This window comes from Cuculus canorus, chromosome 7, assembly GCF_017976375.1.
Source record: "Cuculus canorus isolate bCucCan1 chromosome 7, bCucCan1.pri, whole genome shotgun sequence".
Taxonomy (NCBI): Eukaryota; Metazoa; Chordata; class Aves; order Cuculiformes; family Cuculidae; genus Cuculus; species Cuculus canorus.
Genome location: NC_071407.1, coordinates 14,571,506 through 14,583,999, shown reverse-complemented (window position 1 = coordinate 14,583,999; position 12,494 = coordinate 14,571,506). Strand labels below are relative to the sequence as shown.

General features: G+C 44.1%; 1 protein-coding gene across 1 annotated transcript in view; it reads left to right on the top strand.

The window, feature by feature from the left end:
* Nucleotides 1-12,494, top strand: part of ARMH3 (armadillo like helical domain containing 3) — a 129,779-nt gene that overhangs the window by 93,921 nt on the left and 23,364 nt on the right. The window contains exon 24 of the mRNA XM_054071028.1: nucleotides 1,710-1,788. Coding sequence (XP_053927003.1) covers nucleotides 1,710-1,788 — 79 coding nt within the window. The remainder of the gene's footprint in view (nucleotides 1-1,709; nucleotides 1,789-12,494) is intronic.

Sequence of the window (12,494 nt, the reverse complement as noted above, 5' to 3'; positions counted from 1 at the left end):
GAGTGTAAATATGACTCCAGCCAGGCATGAAACATGCGACTTGAAAGCCACAGTGTTCGAGAGGCTGGGTAATGGGGAGTGTGATTGTGACTCACAGGAGCTGCTTCTCCAGTTGGATTGAAGTGGGGAGGGCCTGGACGTGTCTCTACCTGCCTGCTTGCACTCCTCCTGAGGGGTAGGGGTGGCCTGGCAGCGACTCTGCTGTATTTGCTGTGCTGATTTAACTGTCAAGGCTGGCGAGCCTGCAGAAGCCCCCCCGTGCTAAGTACCTACGGATGCTGTAGGAGCAGGCGCTGGAGTGGCTGCCTCTATGCATGGGCTTCATCTGGTGTGTTGATGAGGTGTGGGGCTGGAAACGTTACAGTGAATCTGCAGATTCTGTTTGGGCTTTTTTCTCTATCTCACTCCCCACCGCTTCCACGCTGTTTTCCTTTATCTGTGTATTTAAAGAAGTGAGGTTGCTTCCAAGCAGGTTTTCTTTCCTGTGGCTCTGATTGGCACAGCTGAATATCATCTATTCCAGGATTAGGGCACCAGCTCTTAGCTGTGCTGAGGTCTGGAGAAAGCAGCTGAAAGCCCTTCTGCAGGGGTAGGTGTGGGGAGGAGGGAACCCATTAGAGTGCAACAGAGGGAGCTGGAGTGAATTTTCATACTGATGAATATGAGAGTGAAAGCCCTGACTGCTGCTGTGGTGTAATTTGGCCAAGCAAGTGTTCTCCAGGCACAGTCAGCTTGCATCTGTGCCAAGCACTGACATGGGCTGTTCCCACAAAAAGCATTTACCTCAGCAGTGAGTCTCATGAGTAATATCCCAACTGGACCAGTTGCAGCTCTAGCCCAGGGAGACCTTACTGTCTTGCCATGCATCTTCTCAGCTGCAGCTGACAAGCAGAGGAGAAGCTGAGGAAATATTCCAGCTGCAGCTTGATTTTTGGTTGGTTTTTTTTTTCCAAATTATGTTTTTACTTTCAATTTTAGGTTTCTCATGCCTGCCTCTAGATCTGCCTAGGAGGGAAGGGGGGGATATGTTGCAGACAGTGAGAGAAACGGAGCAGAGAAGTAGGAGTGATGAGTATTCCTGCTGTTGTGTTCGGGATACTGACATAAGCTATCTCTAACCATCTAAATTAGGGCTGAGGACTAAAGTTATTATGGGAAGAAGTCAAAGTAGTGGTGGCAGTGATGGATGACTACGAGTAAGAGCCACCTACAACATTTTAAATGTAGTGGAGACCCAAAGTAATAAACTGTCAGCTTCAACACACTAGGCAACAGAGTTCCATAGAGCAAAATGTTGTGTGGTAACAATTTTGGAAGAGATGAGGAGATGCAGGTCCTGAGCAGGATGGGGCAGCGATGGCTAGGTTTGCTGTGTCTTCACTGGAACACTGAGCAATTTGCAGCCTGTTCCCAGCAAGGCAGCAATTTCCTCTGCCAGAGTGGTGAGCGCAGCCCCGTGTCTGCTGGGACAAATGCAACTGCGCATAGGACAGTGCCTGCACTTGCAGTTTCAAGCTTGTGACTGCATCTACACTGGTCTCTTAGCAGGGAATGTGCCTTCAGCAGAGCACGCAATACAACGTAATGAGGGATGAACGACTCCTTGCAGGACTGTGGCTCCACATGCACTGACTCAGGCTGGTGGGGAATTTCTGCTACATCCCTAAGCTGTTCCTGAGACCTCTGAAAATTTTCCTTCTTTGTTTCAGAGCCATCATCAATCACTTCAACCCGAAGATAGAGTCTTACGCTGCGGTGAATCACATATCCCAACTCTCTGAGGATCAGGTAAGCCAGGCGTGCAATGACCTTTTTTCATGTTGACCTCTGGAATACAGGCATTTAGGAGTACGCTGAGCTCACTGGGACTGATGATATGGCAGCAGTATGAGGAGCAAAGGTGGGACTCTTGTGTTCCTTGTTCAGATGTGGGCAAGAGGAAGAGAAACAAGGCTTGCTTTAGCCAATTTTACCACCGCATGCAGACGTATTGGTCCAGCAAATGCAGAAGGATGTGTATGAATGATGAAAATGTGCAGCGTTGTCAACAGGTGTGGTTGGAGACTGAAGATACTGCTGTTTAGAATGGGGCAGGAAGTTTCTGGCAATGAATTTAGTTATTGGAGAACTGTTGAGCATATCTTCACTATCTGTGATATTAGGGAACTGGAACTCAGGTAATGGTAGAATTTTCTACAGTAATTGAATCAGTTGTTTCAGATTTTGAAGAGAGAAGGTTTTAAATAAAGAGGGTGATAGGTTTAGGTTTCCATTCCTTAATTTGGCGTGCTTTGTTTTCTTTATGTCCTGCTTGTATTGCATAAATGTGTAAACATGGCTTTTTGAAAATAGGCTACTGTGCGTGGTCTCAGGAAGAGATGAGATGGCCTGTTTCCCAAACTAAAATACCAGGATTATATGTTCCTCACTCTTAGAGAGATAAATGACTCTGCAGGAGCCTATGGTGGACAAAATACAGAGCTGGGGGCATCACCCCAGAAGCAGCTGCTTCAACACTTCTGGACCTGCCAGAGAAGAAATTGTGTGCACAGTCAAGGACAGACCTCACTTAAGTCACCTTGGATTGCTTCTTCCACTGGATGCAATCCTGTTCTTGTGTCTCTTAAAAGATCCTGACTGTATCTTGCTCTGAAATTTGTTTCTTTTTCTGTCCATGGTATGTTTACTTGTTGATCCCATTTTACTCAATGATCCTTCCCAGGCTTCTCACTGACAGTTTCATTCATCATCCTACTTGATCTGTAATATGTCACACTCCAAAGTCTTAGGTTGAATGTAGTGAGGAAAAAAATGTGGACCCTACTGCGTTTTATTCTCTTCTTGATATTGCTGGATAGAAGAACACTGGTTTAAATTTACTCAGTTTTTCTGTATTGTTCTGCCTCCGAGAGTCACTGTACCCACAGCTATGCTTTGTGATGGTTCATGTTATTAGTCCTCATTCATTGGTGAGTCACTGATTGCATCAACCCAGGCCCTTAAAAAAAGGCCTTTAAAACCCTATTTAAAACCAGAGGTTTGGATAGAGGGGGAATCTTGCATAGTCTTTGGGTTAGTCTGAGAAAGGAAACAAGGTTTTTGCTGTCTGTCTAGTACTCATCCCCCAACAGTTCAGGGAGGTCAGGTAAATCCTTTCTTCCTTGTGTGTTATTCTTTAAATAAAATCTGTAGCAGCGGGCAGATAATGAAATCAGTGCTGATGCATGGAGCGTTTTGAGCAAGATGATTAGGAAGTTGAAAGTTAGATTTCTCTTTTTTCTTTTCTTCCTTCATGCTTTCTCTCAACATAGGGAGAACATCAAACAAAGCAAAGCAGTAATAGGCCCTGGTGAACTGCAGAGAAATAACAGAGATGTCAGCATGGTGAGGGACTTTGTGGTCTCAGTGAGGTTGTTCGCTCGGTGCTCTGCAATTTACTGCTCAAGGAGGAGAGGGATGGAGAATTCTTGCCTCCACTTTCAATTAGCCAGTGAGCTCAAGGCTGTGTTGGACTGTGGTTCCCCCCTGTCAGCAGCTGTCTCACGTGGTAGGTACATGAGAGGTAATGGTAGATGGCCAAGATTAAGGCCAGGGTCTGGCTTTTGTAAGGTAATGGAATTTGTTATTTGCATTTTGTGTTAACTCTTCAGTATGGGCTGAGGGTAAGGCTTGCCTTTTGGGTGTTGCAGTCTCTCTTTTTTATCCCAGCTGTACCTTTGTTTTCACATGTGTGTTCACTTAATTTCCCTTCTCTCTTCTATCCGTAAGTATTTTCAGCACAAAATCCACCCTCCTTTATAGCTTGGTGTACCATATTGAAGTATTTAATGCTGACGTTTAACTCGTGTATCCACACACAGATACTACACTTGGGACTGGTCGTTCTCTCCTTTCAGAGAGAATTTTCAGTAGTTTCAGGAGACTGGTATTTCTTTACTGGGAACAATTTACAATTTTGAGGATCAGACTTTTCTTCTAATGAAGATTTCCTTCCCAGATACTAGCTTTTAGCCAGATTCTCATGTGGCTATCTGGTAATCTCCTATTAATCAGGAAGGCATGGCTTTCTGGTGTGGCATATCTCCCAGGGAAATCCAGCTGCTGAGTTGCTTCCAATTCACTTTAACCTAATCAGCTTGCAGACTCTTATTTGAGCCTGTGTCAAACTTACTGTGCTGCTCCCTGACTGTTCTGGCAACTTGTTCACGTGTTAGATGATTTTTTTAAATTATTTTTTCTTTATTTTTAACATCCTTAAAAGTTCCTAGGGAATCAGCTGAAAGAGATTTGCTTCTTTTTCGTTTCCTATATCCTACTGAAGGCTTTATTACCTTGGTAATCACTAATGTCCATTTATTACCATTCTCAGTCTGTCATTTCAGTGCTTTCTTGTTTTTTATTTATAAGCATTAATGTTAACATTATTACACACTGAGGCCCTTGAAAATGATGGACGTGTAATTGTTTTAAGGGTAGACTGTCAATACCACTGTACATCTTCAGCACTGAACATCTACAGGAACCACCGTTTGAATATACAAATCTAGGCGGGTATATTTGCAAGACTTCATGGCACTGCTTTGCTGACTGTTGGGGGGTTTATCTGGCATTCAGATCAGAAATACTGGGAAGAGACCTTTTTCTTTCCACATTCTCTCAAGCAAAGAATAGGAGATTCCCAGTGGCAAGCAAATGGCAGGGATTTGAGGATGAGCCACCTCAGTTTATCAACACCATGTGATCCTTGCCAGTATCATTCTGCAAAGCATCTACCTGCCAAAGCAAACTCATAATCCTACTGAGTTGTTAGCTTTTCTGACCTTGCTGTACTTCCTCACTATGAAACAGGAAGTGTCTTAGCCAGTTACTGACATCTTCCCTCACTTGCTAATTTGTTAAACCTGACTTCAGTGTTAGTTGGTGGTTTTGTGTGTGCTCCCTCTCAACATGTTCGGTTCCTGCCTGCAGGTTCTTTAAGGAATAGAAAGATGCAGCACAGTCAAAAAGATAGGATTGACCATTGACTGCCAATGTAGTTTTAACTCTTCCATGCAAGTGATTATTTCCATGTCTTCAAGGATGTTTCGGCCGCTTTTGAAGTCAAAGGGCAAAATAGCCTTCTGTGAAATTAATTCATAGGCTTATCTTTACTCTCCAGATGACTGGACTGCCTTGTGCTTAATACGTTGAAGGCAGTAGACTTTCTTGTGTGCTACATCTGATCTGAGAAGCTCCTAACATGTTTTTTAGCAGAAGCAGTTGCAGAGAACTGCGTCAAGGCAGTGAGAAAACGGCAACACAAGAGTTGCTTCAGAAGGGCAAACACAGACAAACAGGAAGACTGAAGACAAACAGAAAAACTGAAAACAGGGCATGAATGATCTGGATGGGCTCTCACATCTGCCTTTTCTGGAAGGGAAAGAGCTGCTGTTTCTAAGAAGGCAGCTCTCTGCCTGATGATGATGTAGCACAGTTATTCTAGAGAGGCTGAAGTGAGAGGAACCCAGTACTTTAAGTGAAATCTTCTCTGAGCAGGAATGTCTTGTGCCTTGCATGCCAAGCAAGTCTTGTGCCAGCTAGCTAAATTGCACACTAAGGTCTTGTTTTCTCCTTAGAACTTTTTCTCTTTAGAATTTCCACTCTTAAGGGTCTTAAAATTGCGATGGCAGACACACAGTGCTGATGATGCTTGCTAGTCAGGAACATCTATGTGCTTTTTTTCTAATTGAAGCCCCTTTTTCTTGCCAGATGCAGTGGGGACACTAGGAACCTCCTGTTTGGAGGTGGTGTGAAGTTCAGCGTGAAAGACTGCTGTGAACACCTGTACTGTGTAGATTAGTCTGGTAACTGCAGATGGAAAGTGCTGGGAGTCAGAACAGATTGTGATAGAAAAACAGGACAATTGTATCACTTTTGAAATTGTGACAAATGAGTGTAATACTTGGGTTGTTCCACATTGTAATACCTTCATAACTCAGGTAACTGCAATCCAGTTTGGTCAGGCAATCTCAAAAAGCCATTTCCTTGAGGTCACACTCCAGATGTTTAATGCTGCTCTCCACCTTCCCAATCCGTGTGGCCTTTTGTTACCTGTGAGGCTTTGAGGAACTAACCAAAGAGCAGCTGAGGGAGCCTCCACCGGTCACTTGCACAGAAAAATCACAAAAGGATGCAGTTAGTTTAAGATGCCTGAAGTATTCTGTAATAGTTCTGAGCCATTGATGTCATAGTTTATTCAGCTTGTTCTGGTTTCTGTAACTAGCAGCAAAACCATTAGCAGGTACAAAATGCTTTGTTCTTTTTTATCATTGCTGGCAGCGGTGTTAAGAGTTAAAAGCTTCTTGGCATGTGTGTGTTTGGTAGTTTTAAAATGCTGAGTACCGTCAGAGCTAGGTACTACTACAATAAATCCCCTTAATCTCTTACATTAATATAACGTGTCGTGAGGGCTCCAGAAATACTTTAGAATGGTTTTAGCATAATGCTACTTCACTTCTGAAAAGCAGTGAGCTTTGTGGTAGAAAGTATCAAGCTTGCTAGTGCTGTCTTGCACACAGCAGTAGGAACGTGAACCTGCAGCTATGGGTTCACCAAGGCAAAGCCCTAATTTAAAGTCATCACATCTTTGCAAATGAGGCAGGGATGCTCGGTTTCATGGTCTCATTACAGACACCTATTCATGATTAATGGCTCGAAACAGATTTTATTGCTTAAATAGAAAAAGCTGAGCTGTACCAGGCAAAATTGGAATCCCAGGTTTAAAAGGGTCTCTATAAAAAGACTTGTGGAGTTGGCAAATTGCTGGTTTGCCTACCTGGTGGGGGGCTCTCTGGGGCTTACCAGAGATATATCCCTGCAATTTGCTAATGCCTCAGACTGCTTTATGCAGTGTGCCAGACTGAATGGGTCTGAAGAGGCTTCAAGGACTGATCAGCTTTGCTGCAAGGAGATTTGAAGCTGGAGGTGAGCTTTGGAGCAATTACTTTGTGCTGTGTAGTGCCTTTTATTAACATGCAGAACGCAATAAGCTGTGTGTCATCGGAGGGAAGGGAGGGACAATGTATGGTAGGGCATTAGAGGGACAAAAGAAGGGCTTTGTTTTTAAAAAGCACCTACTGCTGGAGAGATGCAACCCTATTCCTAATTCAGTCCTAGAAATCCCTATAAGAAATGGTAGAAGCCCTTTGATTCCCTTCTTTCAGGCTCCACACAAGGTGCTCAGCATCCTGCCTGTTACCGCTAGTGGCAGTTTGCTGCTCCGTGCCTCTCAGAGGTAGTGAGCATGACCCTGGATTATCCTGGCAGCTCCCAGAGCAGAGGAGTCTTTCCACCCTTTGTGCATTGCAAATGCCAAGGCATGGGTTGCTTCCTACCACTTCTGTGAGCTGTCCTTGGGCAGATTAGGGACTGCCTCATAGTACAAACTGGTAACAAAGTCAGTCCATTAAACTTCAAAGCAAAGCTCGCCTTCAATTCTCATGGCTGTTTTCATATCCTTGCCTGGCTGTCACTTGTACCCCAGGAACTGATAAGGGCCTGAGAACTGCTGTAGTGTAGGTGACTGTGGAATGCTGGAGACTTGGAGACTTGTTTTGGAAGAGCTGTCTTCCAGAGCTGCCTCTCGCTGCTGTCTGGAACAGGGTGAAGTCTCCTGGAGATAAATAAGTTTCTGTGGTTGGGCTAAAGAGGCAACATTCAGGGTGTGAGTTATGAGTCCTGCCTGAATCACAACTGGGAGCGTGCTGAGCAAGAGCCACAGATTTAACTCTGTAATAAGCTCTCAGCCCATACTGTGGAGACAGGCTGATGTTGCTTTAGCCTCAGTGAATGTCCTGCACATTTGGTGAGTGTGTTTCACAAAATGCTTCCCAGATACCTGGCAGATTTGTTTTATGTGTGGTACTTAAGTAAGCTTGGAAAAGGGGCTTTGAGTAGCTAGAGGAAGGGGTTGTAGGCTGGATCTGAGCTCCTTCTGAGCTTTTGCTTGAGCGAACTTGAGCCTTGTGTCCTTCTGAGTGAGGGGGCAGCTGATGCTGAGCCCTTGGAGAGCCAGGCAGCATTTGAAGTGTGATCTGCTGGGAAGACTGCTGTGGAAGTGGAAAGCAATGTTATGGGTTGCCATTGCTGCTAAGCAAGCGCCTGGTATAGGGCAGGGAAAGCTCCACAGAGGATTGCAACAGAACGATCAAAACAGTCTGTGCTTATAAAGATTAAATTACAACTTTGTACATCTATGATTAAAGGAGGAGCTGTCAACGGCTGGCTTGTGCGAGCACAATTCAATTTGCATTTTGTAAAACTTCAGATTGAGAAGGCTTTTTAATCCCTTGTGAAACAGGAACAATAGATGCTGGCTGTTGCCAGGTGCATAATGCGTATAGACACCGTGCAAACTTCTTGCATTGCTCTCTGTAAAGCCGGATTTACAGCACTATCCTTCATTGCTCTAGTCTCGAGCTCCACCCTAAACTTCCTTGCGCTCAGTCGTCTCTCTGCTTGGGAGTCCTAAAAGCAGACAAGCGAGAGCCTGCTGTGCCAGTTACAGACAGCGATGCAGCTGAGAGTAAATGTTCCTGGAGTCAAATTCTTCTCTCATAAAAGGCTTTGCTTTGCAGTGACTGCCAGGCATGCTCGTTCTGGGGCTTCTTTAAGATAAAACTCCTGCCTTCAGTGGCTGCAACTCTTCCTTCTCTCTGTTAGTATCCTGCTGTAACAGATGATGTTTTTCTGCCTTCCTCCTCTGGATCCTCTAGCTGGAGCTGCAGCTGTTTCCCAAAAGTGACAAATTGGGTCATCGCTCTGATTTCGAAGTGGGAAGCAAATTGAGCTTTGCCGTCTCCATGCCTCCCAGAGCAGAGAGTAAATGCTGCTGAGCCAAAAGGTGCCGCACCTGAACAGAGCTACACTCAGCTAGAAGATTTGGGTTTTTGGCTCTCTGATGCTTGGCATTTGGATGTTAAGACAGTTAAATTTCTTGTCTGTGATAGGGAGCTCAAAGGCAAACCTCTTAATAGAGGAGAAGGCGGTATTTCTGGTGTGTGTCACTCTTCCTGTCTTCATGGAAGACCTGAGGCAGGCAGTGGCGTTGGTCAGGGAGCTGTGTCATTCAGAGGCAGCAAGTGGCAGGGATGAATGTCTGGAGAAATGGAACTGGGGAAGGTGGTTCTGTACCAGCCAAGCACCAGGGGCTATAAATCAATACTACTGCCTTAGTCAGAAGGCATTTGGATTCCCCCACGGCTCAGTTAAGGCACAAATAAGCTGCTGGGGAGTTCAGTGTGGCTGGCAGCAAGTGCTGTTTCTGCAGCAGCATCTGCCTCGTAGCTGATTTGACTGTAGGCCTGAGGAAGGATATTAATTCATAGCCCTGTGTTTGCTTTTGCCTGAGCACCTGTTTATAGTAGTTCCTCTTTCACCTCTTCCAAACCATGCATTTATGTTCACCATCAATAACTGCTTGACAGGAAGAATTGCCGACAGAGAAAGTATATTCCAGCCTCTCAGACAAGAAGCTGATGAATTGGCCTGAATCCGAAAATACCTTGGATTTCTGAAGTAAGCTGATATGACCCAGCAACCATCATTTGCATCAATGTTAACTGTGTGTCACAGTTGCATCAATGGTAGTTTAAACTAGGAAGCTTTTCTGCTCCATGAAAACACAGCTTAGTTAAGATGACTCTTGGCAGTAAGTGAAGAAGTATTTAAAATCTGCTGTTATATCCTTAAATTTGGAGAATGGGATAGTTTCTCACAGACTGAAATCTAAAAACATGGTTTCTAGTAGCCCCTGCCATATTCCTTAGCCTTCTAGTTGGAAACTTTGCCCCTAGGTCTTACTGTGTGTGGAACTCCATAAATGAAATACTGTGCTTAAGGCTTATTTGTGTTTTTCTTAGCTGTTGTAATTCAGCAGACTGCATTCATTTTTGGGTTGGATGTAAAAACTCACACAAAATGCCGTTGATATCTACTCTGGGACTTCCTGACTTCTCAGAAAATGCTGTGTTAGAGCCCTGTGTAAAAGCTGTAGAGGCAGAGAAGTTCTTGTGAGTGTTTCTCCTCCCACTTGCGACGGCATGAGCAAGCTCCAGTACCACTAATGACCAACTGCATCTCTGAGACCATGAGGGCTGCTTACACTGATAAATGGTGATGGAGAAGGACACTAGCTTTCTAGCAACAAGATTTGGTGTCTGGGAGTAGGTCAGCAAGCTGGCACGACATGGCTAGCTAACTCTTCTTGGGGTGCTTTGACTTTGGGAAGATTTGTACAATCTTTTTCAGACCAAAGTAAACTGCCCTGGAGCCCCATGAACATATGTAACACAGTGGAAAGTCAAAAATAACAGTGACAGCATGAGAGTTTGTTTCCCTCTGGTTACGTTCCTTCAGAAACAACTGAGAATCAAAACATTGTTCTTCTTGCAAGCAAGACATCATTCTTTTCAGTTAGGCATTCTGTTGTCCTTTGCAGCCTTCTCCAGTTTCTGGGAAAATTAATGTTCCAAACCCAGGATGAATCGCTCCATATGTGAATACGGAGGTCACACAGAGCCTACCTTCAGGTTTCTCTCATTCTGCCAGCAGTTCTTCTTCCAAGTGTTTAACGGGAGAGTGCACTCCATGACTGAGTCTCCCTTTCCAGTCCTCTTTTGCACTAGAAATACATACATTCCTCCCCCAAACCTAGATACGAGCCTTTGACTAGTCGTGTCATGTTTATGGTTTGCTGGAGTTAGGCGTCTGTCCAGCTTGCATGAAAATGAAGCAGTGATTTTGTGTAACAGTATATAACACGCAGTATGGATCGAGATGGAGCTTTGCATGATGGTATCTGCAGGGAGTTTATGTCCCCTATATGTCCTAAAAAAGGTAGCTGTGAGTTGGACTGTAGACTTTTTAAGGCTGTGTTTTGTTTGCAAGAAGTGCTTTTTTGTTGAACATCTTGAAGCCCTAGGACAGGAGCAATCTTCCAGCTGATGGAAACAGAAATGTGGATTTGCGAGGGAGCCAAGGCGGTCATGCTGGAACTTGGACTTCCTGACTGTCTGTTTCGTTTTTTGCGTCCAGGCTGCTTTGCTAGGAATTTTCTACTTTTTTGTTAACGCTCTTGAAAACCAACAACTTGATGGAAGCATCTCACTACAGGCTTAGTTCTTCCCTCAGCTATAAAGATATGCTTTTCTATTTTAAGTGATGGACCTATTTAATTACAGTACCACCTACAAGTCACTTTGTAGGCATAGAAAGAAACTTAGGTCTGTTGCTGGGCTAAACTCCCCTTCTTGGGAGAATAAAAAGAAAGCTACTGTAGTGCCTCATCTCAGCCTTCTTTGCAGACACCTGAGCATGACACACTTTTTGCAGAGGGGAATATTAACATGATCTGAACTTAATTTCTCCAGCTGATGACAGTTTCCCACATCATGCCATTCTTGCTGAGCTTTCCACCCTCAGCAGTGCCCAGAGGGATAATATACCAAGACTGCTTGAGTCCTAACGTGCATCTGTCGTTAATTACTATGTTCATGTTTCAGAACTAGGACCTAATGAATCTAGGGCTGGGCAATTAATGTTGTAGTAAACATGTCTGCATAAAAGAAGTTGGTTGCTGTACTGGGACCACTGACCACTCCTGTCCCAATTGTTCTCCACAAAATCAGTTGTTTAGTTGAACCAGAGCTTGCCATCTTGTCTCAGCCATGTTGTTAGCTTGAGACGTAGCCTGGTCTCTCATTCTCATGCAGAAAGCCTTCACTTGAATGAAGCACAGTTTGAACATGGAGGCAACTGTTCTGTTGAGAGAACTGAATTGAACCTTCCATGCTTTTTGTACATGAGATCATAACTCGTTGTGATCTCAGCTTACGTATGTCAGAGAGAGCTTTTTCTGTGATGAGTTTGGAAAAGGTCAGGTTAAGATGCTTAAAGAAAACTGGCAAATTGGCTTGATCTGGATCTTTGTTTGAAAAATAAAACATGCAAAAGTTTTGGAAATCAAATGTGGGGAGTGGGAGTGTTTTGTTTTGGTATCATTCCCTTGCCTGTACTCTCACAAAAAAAAAAAGCCTTATTTTCCAGCTCTCAACAGGGTTGTGGTTTAAAAGGTGTATTCAGGTTCTGTCATGTTAACCCCATGCCTGTAATCTTACATAGTTGTATCCAGGTGCTCACAGATGGCTGCAGATTATTCTGCCCTGACTCTTGATACTAAGTCAGGAACAGATTCTGCACAAATATCTAAAAAAAGTTTATGATCACACCTCTTCTCTGTCATTTGCTCTTGGAAAAAGCGATCGGATCATTCTGATACTAAGTGCTACTTCCTGGCGCAGGCTTTAGCGCCTGGTAGGGTAATGGCAAGTGGCATTTCAGATCGCAGGCTTCTCTTGCTCTGTATAACTCCTACTGTTTGTTCCTTCTCTCTGGCTGTTGAATTGGTATTCTGGCACATTATTTGACTTGGGTTTTTTCCTTGCCCTTGTTTCTTC